The sequence below is a fragment of the Penaeus vannamei genome, chromosome 13 (assembly GCF_042767895.1).
Source record: "Penaeus vannamei isolate JL-2024 chromosome 13, ASM4276789v1, whole genome shotgun sequence".
Classification (NCBI taxonomy): Eukaryota; Metazoa; Arthropoda; class Malacostraca; order Decapoda; family Penaeidae; genus Penaeus; species Penaeus vannamei.
The window spans coordinates 7625360-7637859 of NC_091561.1; the positions used below are offsets into that span (position 1 = coordinate 7625360).

Consider the following 12500-nt stretch of genomic DNA (forward strand, 5'->3'; position numbering starts at 1 on the left):
ATCAAAGTAACTACAAACCAACTGTATATACATGATTATAATTGCCTTATATCTTTTTCTCTAGTACAATGTAATATGCATATAAAAACACTAAGTTTAGACATGAGAGAGAATGGGGGAAGCAGCTTGTGAAATTTAATCAATATATATTCCCATTAATATAAATATTCAGGTACTTCTCAAGCAAAATTTCACATCACTCAGCATCATTTTGTGCATTTTTTTAATTTGTCATTATATTTCTTGGTGAGTATATAGCTCTGATGACTTTAAGTATCAAAGGCAACCCATGCTACCAGAAGGGCTGCACCACAAGTTTCGAAATTCCTTTTCTTGAATATCCAGAGTTACTTTAGCTGGTCATTAATTAATGAACTGAAGTACATCTACTCAAATCAATGCTGTTTTCCATTCTGCATTCATATTGTGCTAATAAGGCAATATCAAGTATGTATCTGATATAGCATGCATAAAATGAAAAGCAATGGATATTCAAAAAGATTTCTGTTCACTTTTGTTTATGCCCATCTGATGAAAGTTGTATATCATGGATGCAAAAGGTAGTTGGCTAAATTCCCAAGACATAATGCTGTACTACTATTTGGATGAAAAATCCTATGGGTATAGTAATTCTTGTTAACATGTCAGCATCCTATGTATGTGCACTGCTACTTCTAGTGTGCATAAGTACTACAGTAAGGAATATATAACATGTCAAAAGAGACATCTAAATATTGATCAAAAACACTTAATCATTCAGAAACTTTTAGACAGATCTTAAAATTAGGGCCAACATACTTATCTGCCTCAATCCTAGGGAAATTACCAAAATATCATGATACATGAAATAACAACTGTGAAAATAATTGTTGATATATTGCATTTGAGTCTATTCTATATCAATGGAATTGCTCAAGATCATAAAAGCACAGGCTATGGGGGAGGGAAGACAGGTGCCTTTTAGTTTCTGGAGTCAGTTTCAAGTTTTTATTCTGCATTATCTAGACCAATTTTATATGTTATGCACTGAAGAAAGATCCAACATGAATATTTTTGACATAAAATATCTATGCAAGCACAAACGAATATATCTAATTTCACACTGTTAGTAATGTAAGATTCTAAAAAAAAGATCCTGGATAAAACGTGCATTAATCCCAATTTCAATATCCTGTACTCTTGTTGCAATATATGCATTAACTTAATTAAACTTCAAAAGGAATGATGATTAACCCCTACAATCTGGATGACGTTACAGTCACGTCATGGAAAAATCTTGGTCGCAGGCCAGGTGACGCAAATATGTCATCACACGCAAAGGCCAAGAAAAGACTTGCTGTCTCCAGGGAGGATGCCATTTCCATGCTTAGGACCGTATTCCTGGCCACTGTGACCTTCGCGTGAGCCCAGCCTACACGCTGCACACCCGGGATATTGGCTACTTACGTAACCTACTGCCTGTATTTTTTTCATCATAATTTCCGTTACACAATCGGTTCCAAAGGGTTAACAATAGGCTAACCATTCATCCCTACAGCATAAAAATTCTTACTTACCGTTTTTCAGCAACAGCTTTCGGGAATGGTTGAGTTGGCGATGATGGAGACGAGGCACTTTCTTTTCTCTTGAGCCCAAAGGATGTGAGACCAGCAGATATACCACTAACTACAGCATCTTTAGCTCTTCCTAGCTTGGCTGTAATTCCTGCACCTACACCAGGGGCCTCAAATAGGACAGTTTCATCATCCTGTTCACTTTCCTCACTTCCTGTGCGAAGGATGGGGACTCTTCGACCCTGACAGAATTAGGAATGTAAAATTCTCAATAGCAGTGTACAGGCAGGCCCAGTCATTGAACTGGGATGTATTCCCCAGAAATAATTAGATAATGAAGTGTCAGATAAGAACATTTTTCTTAATTTAAGAAAAAATCAATAAAAATGGAATGTATATTACTCTTTACCTTTCATCCATTAAAGGAATGTTACACAAATTAATTTACTTTTTTTTAAGTAAAATTAATTCTAGACTAAACATTTCAAATCAAAATTTTATACATGCAATTTGTTGATACCAGTTAAAGTGATATCTTCTGATAAGAAATCATATTCACAAAGTCTGTGATGGATCATTCATCTTAAACCTTAAATCATCTATGAATACACATTGGGTATAAGACATACCAGATCTTACCTGCTTATCTGTACGTGAGTCCAGAACATATTTTTCTAAAAATTCTGTTACATATCTTCTGGATCTCTCTTCCTTCTCCTGCGGTTTCTGACTTCCATTGCCATTGCTTTTCCTTGTTGAGGAATCGTCCATTTTGGAGGCCTCGGACGTGAGTGAGACAGTCGTAAGGGTATCCGAGCCTGGCTCAGAAACAAATGAAGGGCTCTTGACTAAGGATTCAGCTTCTTTAACATCGCTCTCTGAAACCTCTACAAATGACTCGTTGTCACTCTGGGTGTCAGAGACTCTGCCCTGGGGTACTTCTAAAGCTGCATCTAGTGTTGCTGGTGCCATTTCGGGGGTTCCCTCGCAATGCTCTGGTGTAGCGGGGAGCTTTGGGGTATGCAGGGGTGGTGTTGATATGGTAGCATCACCTGGAGTGGTTGCTAGTGATGTTCCTCCACTTGGCACACCAGCATAAGCTGAAACATATTCCTTTGATAATAGACATTCTTTATCAAAATGTAATAGGGTGTTAGTAGGTAAGCTTTAAGAAGGATATCCGTTACCTTGTAGAGTTGGCAGCAGATGGTAGTGGTGGGTGATGGTAGCAGTGATAGTAGTGGTAACGTAATGGTGGTTGTGGCATGATGGTGGTTGTAGTGGTAACAATAGCAGTCGTAGTGGTAATGATGGTAACAGTGGTAGTGGCAGTGATTGTGGTGTCAGTGATAATAGTGGTAAAGTAATGGTGGCCATGGCATGAATGTGGTGATGGTAGTGATAGTGGTGGTGGTAGTAATAATAGCAGTGGTAGTTTATGATGGTGGATCCAGTTTAGGTGGTGTGTTGATATAGTAAAATAATGGTGATAAAAATAAATATGAATATGAATATGAATATAATCATCATCACATCATCATCATCATTAAAAATAATAATAATAATAAAGGTACTAGGGAAAATAATCAAAAGAAGTTCACACAATTATGAATTTAAGGACAACTGACAGTTACTACCTTTTAGACACCGAAGAGCAAATCCCAGGGGCAGCATAGGGTCCATGACAGCAAGTAGCCTGGCAGGCGATGGGACCAACTCAAATACAAACGGAGTATAGGCAAGGAAGAGACCATCTGGTGGCCGAATCCCTAACTCCAGACACTTAATGGTGAGGCCGGTTATGAGGTTGCCTCCCGCGCTATCACCTGTGGGTATTGTAAAGTAGATTGGTTTAAATTTTCTTCATACTAAATATTCACAGGATATAGTTTGTTACATTGACCTACATTCTATGCATCCAATATTGATGAAACAATTTCTAAAAGACAAAAGTCACTAAGATTCCCATTTTCCAGAAAAGAAATAATTATTCTGGAGACTGTTCCTTATACATGCAAGCAACACCAGTTGGTAACTTACATATCATACTGAATAGCTGTTAATGAATCTGGTACCAGGTATACCCATTTTGTGCAAACCCATACCATACATGACACAACTATACAAATCTGTAACTTAAGCCAGTGCTGACAGGAAAATTATGCATTCCCTTTGGCAATGGATGGTTAAATGTTTCAGCAAATAGATGGCTCTGCCAGTGCTTATCCACAAAGGAGTCAATTAGATCTTGTGAGCTCACTTTTCCTTGAAAAAGACGGAAAACACTTTTTTTTACTAATCATTGTTATAAACTTTATAATTACTATATTGTTACTGACATTACTAACAGCAATATTAAATACTAAAAATATTACTGAAAATCAAGGAAAAGGGTAAACAGGTAAGACAGGTAGTTTCCATAATTGACTCATTGGTGACTTAGTGCCAGTGGAGCATCTATATGTAAAAACAATTACTAAATTAAACACACATTGGGCATGGCATGTACGCACATGCCATCCCCGGCGCCAAGTGGTTATGTTAGCAGCATCTTTAACCATCACTTGTTAGAAAATATCAACCTCCATTTTAAGTCATAAACTTACCAACAAAACTGATATCTCACTCCAGTTTTTTAGGCTTTCTATACTACTCTGTTCTTTTGTAATTCTTTGCATAAGCATTTTATGCTGTGGTATCAACATGTAAAAGAAAATGCTGAAGATAGGAAAGAGATGTAATATTGATGGTATCGAGTATGTTTAAATTTATTTCATGTGTATTATATTCATTATGGTGTCATCGTGTCATAATATATCACAAATGCATGTTGAATTCTCAAGACTTTTTTTATATGTAAACTCACCTGTTAGAACAATTTTCTTGCCCGTGGTTCCAAGGAGTTCCATGTTATTGAGAACCCAAGAGTAAACAGTTAAGACCTCCTCCAGAGGACGAGGATAGCGAGCTTCTGGAGCAAGGGAGTAATCCACAGAGAGCATTGGAACTGAAACTCCAACTGCCCACTCACGTAAGAATACCTGCAAGAACAAAAAGCTTTTTATGCTAGCATGGCTTAGGATTCCCCCCCCCCCCCAAATGTTTAGCAAAATGATCAAAACAATAGGAATCTCTGAAAATCTAAATAGTGAACTCTACTGAAAGGGAAGAGAAGGAGGAAGACAGGAAGGAACGATAGATGGAACCATGATCCATTTCTGTGATATTATATTATTAATATTTCATATTATTATTATAAGACTAGTATATTGTAATTATATCCATCCATCATATTTACATGTAAATCACACTTGTTTATTATCCCTGGCATCTGGACTTGCCAGCATTTCCAATTTTCCTTCTCAGAATCAACCATAATCTTGCAGGTTCCCTCTAGAGACCTGGGAGCAATACCTCACTCCTCAATTCTGTACAACCTACATAAAAAAAAGATAATAATCTAAGCTGTTCTTCTCACATCTAGTCAGCCACACAACAATCATACTTATCAACTCAGCTCCAAACTTTTACAAAAGAAAATTATATAATATACAGATAGAGATAAAGGAGATGTGGAGGAAGAGAAAAACAAGCAGACAGAAAAATGCACAAGACAGAGAAAGTGTAAAAGAGATGACACAAATACAAGGACAAAGAAAACCAGAACAAACCTCCTGAGCTTTAGTAGATTGCGTCACAAAGCCCCCACCATGACAATGAATGAGGAGGTACTCAGACTTCGGCAATGGTTGTGGACCTTTGTTATCCTTTTCCCCTGGCTGAGAATAAAATAATACGTACAAATTAGATAGATGTTGAAAATTAGTTTGAAGTATACCCTAAAAATAGAAAAACATAAAAATCACTTTTCTTTGCAGAATATTTTAGCCTATTTGCATTGGAATATACGCAGCACATAATAATTAGAATATTAGGGAATCAACTCTCACCACAATTACAGAATAAAAACTAAAGAACAAAAAATATTTCACTGAAGATATTTCAAAATCATACATTCATATGAATTAATAATCATGAGTATGTTTTTGTTTTCTTCTAAAAGAAATCTGCATTGCCTCCAGCTAGATTTAATAATAAAATATCCTTCTATAAAAAACAATAAACCATTTCCTAAAACCTTCATCTTATATATATATATACATAAAAAGTACCAGACTTTATAGATAGCATAGACATCATTGCATATCCTGCTATTTTGTTTCTTTTTATTATTGAATAAAAAAATAATAATAAGAGGAATCAATAGTGTAATTTGAACTTTAAAGTCTTCTATCTATATGACTCTGGTATCATCCGCTGCTAAATCTCTTTTCCAAATATCATCAGCAGACCTAATATCCTAACAATTTTCTTAGAACAGACTTGGAAGTGCACATTAACAGTCTTCATAGAGCTAACAACATTTGTGTAATAAGGCTTTAAAAATTCCCACTTTCAATACAAAGCTTCAATGCAGTCGCTTATCAATACAACATGAAAAAGATCTTTCTTTATCTTAACTCACTGGATCGAGTTGCTTCACAGCAGTCATATGGACCAATATATACGGATTAGGCTTACGTGAGCAGCCACTCTAACGGATGTATGGCTTGCAGGCCAAGCGAACACTAACACTCGTGCAGTGACAAGATTCTATGCCTCCCCTTTGCAATATCATTTTCTTTTATGCATAAGTGTTTTTAGCTTTTTTGCCATATCTAATATCCATATTCTTTGTTTTATTTACTTTATTCAGATGGTAATAGACAGTTTTCATCTTTCTAAGTAGTACATACCCCAGTGCAAGAATAATAACAATAAGTAACATTTTGTTGTTTGTCATTTTTAAGAAATTTTCATAATGTTAATTTTCCTATTAAACAACCTCAGCTACCAGTCATGGCAGCCAGGAATATGATACTGAGCATGGAAATGGCATCCTCCATGAAGCCACACTTTTCCAGTCATGGTTCATGGACCCACTCGTTTATCATTGGAAATAATGCAAAAGTTTCTATTTCCTTTCTATTAGCCAATTGAGTCTAATCACCCTCAAGAGGTTTGTGCACTCACAGCGAGTCTTTTCCAGAATTTCCCATGACAGCATGTTCACATCACCTGGCCCTCAAGCCAAATTTTTTCATGACACTAAGGTCATGTCACCTGGTTCAAAGGGGTTAAAGGGCTAGGGATGCTTCTAAGGAGAGGGGAAAGAGCAAACAACCTAAAAAAGTGGCCAGGGTGTAGATAAGGCTTAAACTGGGCACAATGATGACTTTCATAATTACTAAAGGATTGCTCAAACTTTCAGGCAAGCAGATTAATGAAGCTTCCACTGGAAATTTTAAGTAAATAACAGCAAGAGATATGCTTCAAAATTCAATCCATAACTGAACTACAATAATGCAAATGGCATCAAAAATCACAAACAAACAATCAGCTTTGTATTTTTCAAACCCACATTCATTGCTAAGCTGTTGAAACACCGTGGGCTTAGCTCAAGCCATAAGTCTTTAGATATTTACCAAAGAACAGGACTTTTGAAGTTACTTTAGGGCAAACTAAATATCAGGTGTGAGTTATAGTCTGGTGTATAGGCTAACGTTCACAGAATGAAAAACGAGACCTAGTCCATTCATAAACAATTGTGGCTTCAGCCCAAATGCCCAGCCTTAACAATGTCACTACTTACATCCTATCATTATAATTGTCATGTGATAACCTAATTCCCATAAAAAATGTGGTCAGCCAAATATTTGCAAATCTTTTTATATCAATTCAACTTACAACATAATTATCAAAATGTTGAATGGCCACACAAAATAGCAAAATATACAAAGTGCTTAAAATACCTTTCAAACACCTTAAAAGCCAAGAAGCTCTACCAACCTGGTTTTGCACATTCAAAAGCTTCCAAGGGTCCATGCTCAAGCAGTACTTCCATGCCTATCTACATGACTATCTATCCCTACCTTGGCGCCTACCATTCCTTCACGCAACTGAGCCGAGAGCAGGTGACAGGTGATGGGCCTGGCCTCTATGTGTGAATGGGGGGGAGGGATAACAACTGTTGCTGTCCCATCCAACTTTGTGACTTGCTGCTCCTCACATGGCACAATCACCACTTGCTGGACTGCTAAGCTAGGTCCCACAATACCAGGCAACTGAGTCAGGATGTCTGGTGAAAAATTATTTATTATTATTTCTTTTTTCTAGATAAGGATCAGCTCAAATTACTCCCAAAGGACAAACTTCTACAAGGTTAATATATCCTTTATATATTCACTTGGGAGTCCTTGGATCAAATGACCATATAGCATTATATTTTTCTTTTGTACTTTACACTATTTCCTATGAATATCATTTTTCTTTTTTCATAATATTTTTAGCTGTGACAAAATAAACTAGCTAAAGTATCATAATAATCAGTATGCAAAAGATAAAAGATGAATTAAAAATATACCTCTATATCTGACACACTGTGGAAAATAAAAACTGCCTTGATATCTTATGATGAGGAAAATAACCATAAATACAATTCTCTAACCAATATTCCTTACCAGTCTCAGCTACAGACCAAAAGGCTTTAATGAAATCAACAGAAGCATACTGCACTGTGTCCACAATTCTTCGAGATCTCAGTTCAGCATCCACAACATATCTGCCCCCTAAAAACATTTGACAGTATCAGAACATTTCCCTCAAGTTAGAATGGGGCTTATAAAAAGGTAGTAATGATTCTACAATTTTTTTTCTTCATGAACTGTGCAAAATAGCTAGGGGGAAAAAACTATATCATGAACTGTACTTATACTGGAACCTGGATTATTCAATTAAAAATAATAACAATTTGGAATATTCTAAAGATCATATAATTTCTGCCCAAAAAAGTTATTATCAGGGCTAATTACCAATTTACAAATTTGATAAATCATATTCTTTTTAAAGCTCCAAAGGAACACATATTAATGTAAGCTTTAACCCTTTGTGCTGGAATGCATTAATCAGCTCATAATGAGTATATGGTGGAATTTTTAATGATTGCTGCATAGAAAGCCTCAAGAAAAAACAGTTGTGAAGGTCTGAAAACTTAGAAACATGTAAAATTTTGCATATATAGAAGTTTAGATAAGACAACTTATCAATGAAATTCTTAGAATTGTGCAAGATAACCATATTAACAGACCATGTTTAGCGGACCATGCACATCCCAAAACAGCCCACGTACAAAGGGTTAAATGGCACTAGCAAGAAAAATAACAATTATGTTGAGGTTCATGATGTACTATACTGTATATGAATAACAGAAAATTCAACATCATGACAACAATGATTAATATGAAGATGAAGTGCTACCATACCTGTCATAACAGTGTTCTTGGTTCTCTGTATGAAGCTGCCATCTGCATAGTACACCTCACTAAATGCACTCAAACAAATATTCAAGTATTTCAGAGTCTTGCGCAGGGAGGGGTAATACTGAAAGCAAAATGTTCCCAGTTATCAATAGACTCATTAAAGAGTTAGGAAGAATAATTGTATTATTATATGGTAAAGATACACTAATAGGTAATTTAAATTTGATATTCAGGTCATCTACAATCAAATTTCTTAGATTTCATGGTATACTTGTTGCCAATACCTATATTTTTCTTTTAAATAACCCAAAATCTCACACAAAGCTTTTCCAACACATGCACTCACATGGAATCCCAAACAACGTCCATAGAATGAGTACTGCGGCACTGTATTGAGCATACTCATTAATTCGTTGGGGGAACTGCTAACAGCTGAGAGGAGGTTGCCATCTTCGCATCTTGGCAAAAGCATTTCATCAATGTATTCAAAAAGGGTGACTAGTGATGCAAGGGTTTGGCCCCAAGCTTCAACTTCCCTAAAATTGAAAAGAAAAAGATGGGAATAAACATAAAAATATTCATCAACATCAATATCATAAATATCAACATCACATATCAACATCAACAAGTAAAAATATGTTCTTTCAATTGAGTATACAAAGTATATAAAGTGATTTATCTATCTCTAATAGGTGAATCATTATCATAAAACATTTAAACTACTTAAATTTCAACTTCTTTAAATAAGAATACCATCACGTCCTAGATGTTTTCTTTTTACCTTAAAAAAGGCAGATTGTAAAACTGTAAAAACAAGACCAGGCAATCAATCATTCATCATGCATTCATTACATATAACCAGTCTAACTGACTTAAACGGAAAAATAGGAAAATCTATGAATTCAGGTCAAGCAGTAGGCCTAATATTTTCATAAGTTCCATGACCCACTGCATGAGTCATGACATGACCAATAAATAATCATCCGTCTCAAACAACAGTGTAATTACACAGCAAATATGTTATATTTTTCTGCATGTAGTTGCTTTTCATATTGAATTATCATTTGTTAGTATAATTTTATGCTAATGAGTAGTGTGTGTCTGCATAATCTCCTGCCAAAATATGTGGTCCCAAGACTAAATCATGATCATGCAACCAGTTATTGGCCACTAAAGCTTCCTTACTTGTATATTTAGAAAAGCAATAAACTTTTTTTTTGCAGATACTGGATTAAAATATATTTATAGATCCTTAAGAAGTGAAAAACCTTGACAGATCCATCAAAATCATATCATGGTCTTGTAGTAATCTACCTAATAATTCAACCAGTTTGACAATACTGATATCTGAACTCCATAAAGGGAAAGTCTCTTGACTGTAATATCTGGGGCGACTTGCTCACGAATCCAACTGTCTTTCACCTATTACACTTTTCATCTTTATTTTTGTAATCACTTCGATAACATGCATTTAGTAGCTAGTCATTGCATAGTATTACTGGTCTTGATCATCTATGAGACAGTAAAATAAATTTCCCATGTTAAGTCCCATTATATATAGTCTAAGTTGGCTGCTAAAATATTCTGTCTATACTTCATCAGGAAGGATTTTGATTGTTTCAGTCTATTCCCACTGGCTTACATCAATCATTATCATCATCATCAATGGAGCTGACGCCAACAGGAGTATATCTACCCTTCACTTGCAGCCAAGAGTCACCAGGTCCTCAGCTCATCTCTAGCTCCTCACAATAGGTTTGGTCGAGCTGCTCAAGCCATGCTTTCCTGGGTTGGGTCATCCACAGGGAAATGAGCTAGGTGCCCATATAGCCCGAGTTTGCAGTCACAAATCATGCAAGTAACATGTTCCTTACTAGTCTCACAGTGTAGCGATTGGTTGGACATGATTTTGCCAACTGTACCCATGATCAATTGTAGGGATTTACCATAAAAGGCATCGTGACATGACTATAAAGCACTAGATAACATCCAGGTTTCGCTTCCTGCCAGTTTCAAGGCCTTAAAGACATGTAACTTGGTCATTCTGCATAGTTACCAGCACCTCCAAATACTCTTGTTGACTGAGTTCATGGTTCCTGCTGCCAGACCAATCCATCTACTGACTTCCTGGTCTGCCAGCCGAGAGACATGGACTGCACTACCAAGATATATAAAGTTTTCTGTGACTTGAAGCATGTATCGACTGAATGGGTTCCCCTAACAGATCCCCAAAATCCTCTAGGCCCAGGGGTTTCGCCTCACTGCTGAATGCATCAAGAGCTGCTATCAGAGATTCCGGAGACAAAGAGGATTGCAATACTGTTGACAAAGTCGAGGTCCGTGAACTTGATAGTGCCCAGTGTTGCGCCACAGTAATTTTGGAGAGTAGATCTGCCCATTATCCAGTCCATGCAAGTGTTGACAGGTGCAGGTGCTAGGAGAAAGCCTTGCCTCACTCTGTAGTTAACTGGGAAGAAGCTCAAGCAGCCCCCACCACACTTTACACCACTTTCAGTCCAGTATATAGGCTTGCTATTAAACCAATACTCTGTGTCGGAATTCTCATAAAGTCTCAGGATTTCCCATAGTGATTCACAATAAATTGAATCAAACACATTGAGGTTGATGAAGGCTTCTAGCAGCTCACGGCTAAACTCACGACGGTGTTCCACAATGACTCGAAGTGCTAAGATACGGTCTATTGTGGTTTTGCCAGGAGTGAAATCAGACTGTTCTGGTCTTTTGTGCCTTAGTAGGTGATCATGAATCTGTCTCAGAAGAATGTGGGCGAAAACCTTACATGGTATAATGAGAAGTGTGATGCCATGGTAGTTGCTATAGTCCCATCGATCCCCTTTCAAACATCATTGAGAGCATACACAAGAATAAGAGACAAAAGCATACTTCAGTCTCAATGCCATAAGCTTATCACCCAAAGAAACCTCTACTACCAATGGTTGAAGTCAGCTGGAAATGGCAATGGCTACTCTGTGAAGATTGTAACCATCGCCCCAGCCTGACCATTAGTAGTTAATCATGCCACTGCCAGGTCTTCTCACCTCCAAGAGGGCAGCCACCTCAACTCCCAACCACTTCAGTTCCCTCAACAGCAGAGGTAATCGTTCATCCTACCACAAAGACCGGATGTTCCAAGATGCCACCCAAATAGCCTGCTAAAGGTTATGCTCTAGCAGTCACCCTCCCAACAGAACCCACAGCCAAGCTCACTTACTGGGTGGGAGGAGCATTTCCCCTCTCCTTAGCATTTTCATTTATACATGAAACTGCCAGTGAGTTGTATCTGGGAGGAGGAGGACTGGCAAGGCTTACCTCCCCTGAGCCTGGGGGCAGAGGAGGAGGAGTTGGTATGGAGCCAGGGCATGTCCACACTTCAGTGACTTCCTTGAAGTGCACCTTAACCCAATGTTCCTAGGCAATCATTATGTCCTCTGTAATATTGTTCAGTGAAATGTCTCTACACATAGATGACTCCACAAGAAGACCTTGGAACCTTACCTGATTTTCTTTCTTTTTGCTATTAATAACAACAATTGCAACAACAACAATAATAAAAATGATGATGATGATG

The 12500-nt window shown here is 37.0% G+C and overlaps 1 protein-coding gene across 2 annotated transcripts in view; it reads right to left on the minus strand.

Moving 5' to 3' along the window:
• Window positions 1-12500, minus strand: part of Hsl (hormone-sensitive lipase) — a 23801-nt gene that overhangs the window by 8715 nt on the left and 2586 nt on the right. Inside the window, exons 2-10 of one of the 2 annotated variants that reach the window (XM_070128867.1) lie at window positions 9258-9447; window positions 8915-9032; window positions 8114-8221; window positions 7526-7731; window positions 5225-5332; window positions 4420-4594; window positions 3191-3379; window positions 2193-2653; window positions 1557-1795 (exon numbers count right to left, since the gene is read on the minus strand). In XM_070128867.1, the coding sequence (XP_069984968.1) occupies window positions 1557-1795; window positions 2193-2653; window positions 3191-3379; window positions 4420-4594; window positions 5225-5332; window positions 7526-7731; window positions 8114-8221; window positions 8915-9032; window positions 9258-9447 (1794 nt within the window). The remainder of the gene's footprint in view (window positions 1-1556; window positions 1796-2192; window positions 2654-3190; window positions 3380-4419; window positions 4595-5224; window positions 5333-7525; window positions 7732-8113; window positions 8222-8914; window positions 9033-9257; window positions 9448-12500) is intronic. The other variant, XM_027370379.2, reaches the window with a different exon arrangement.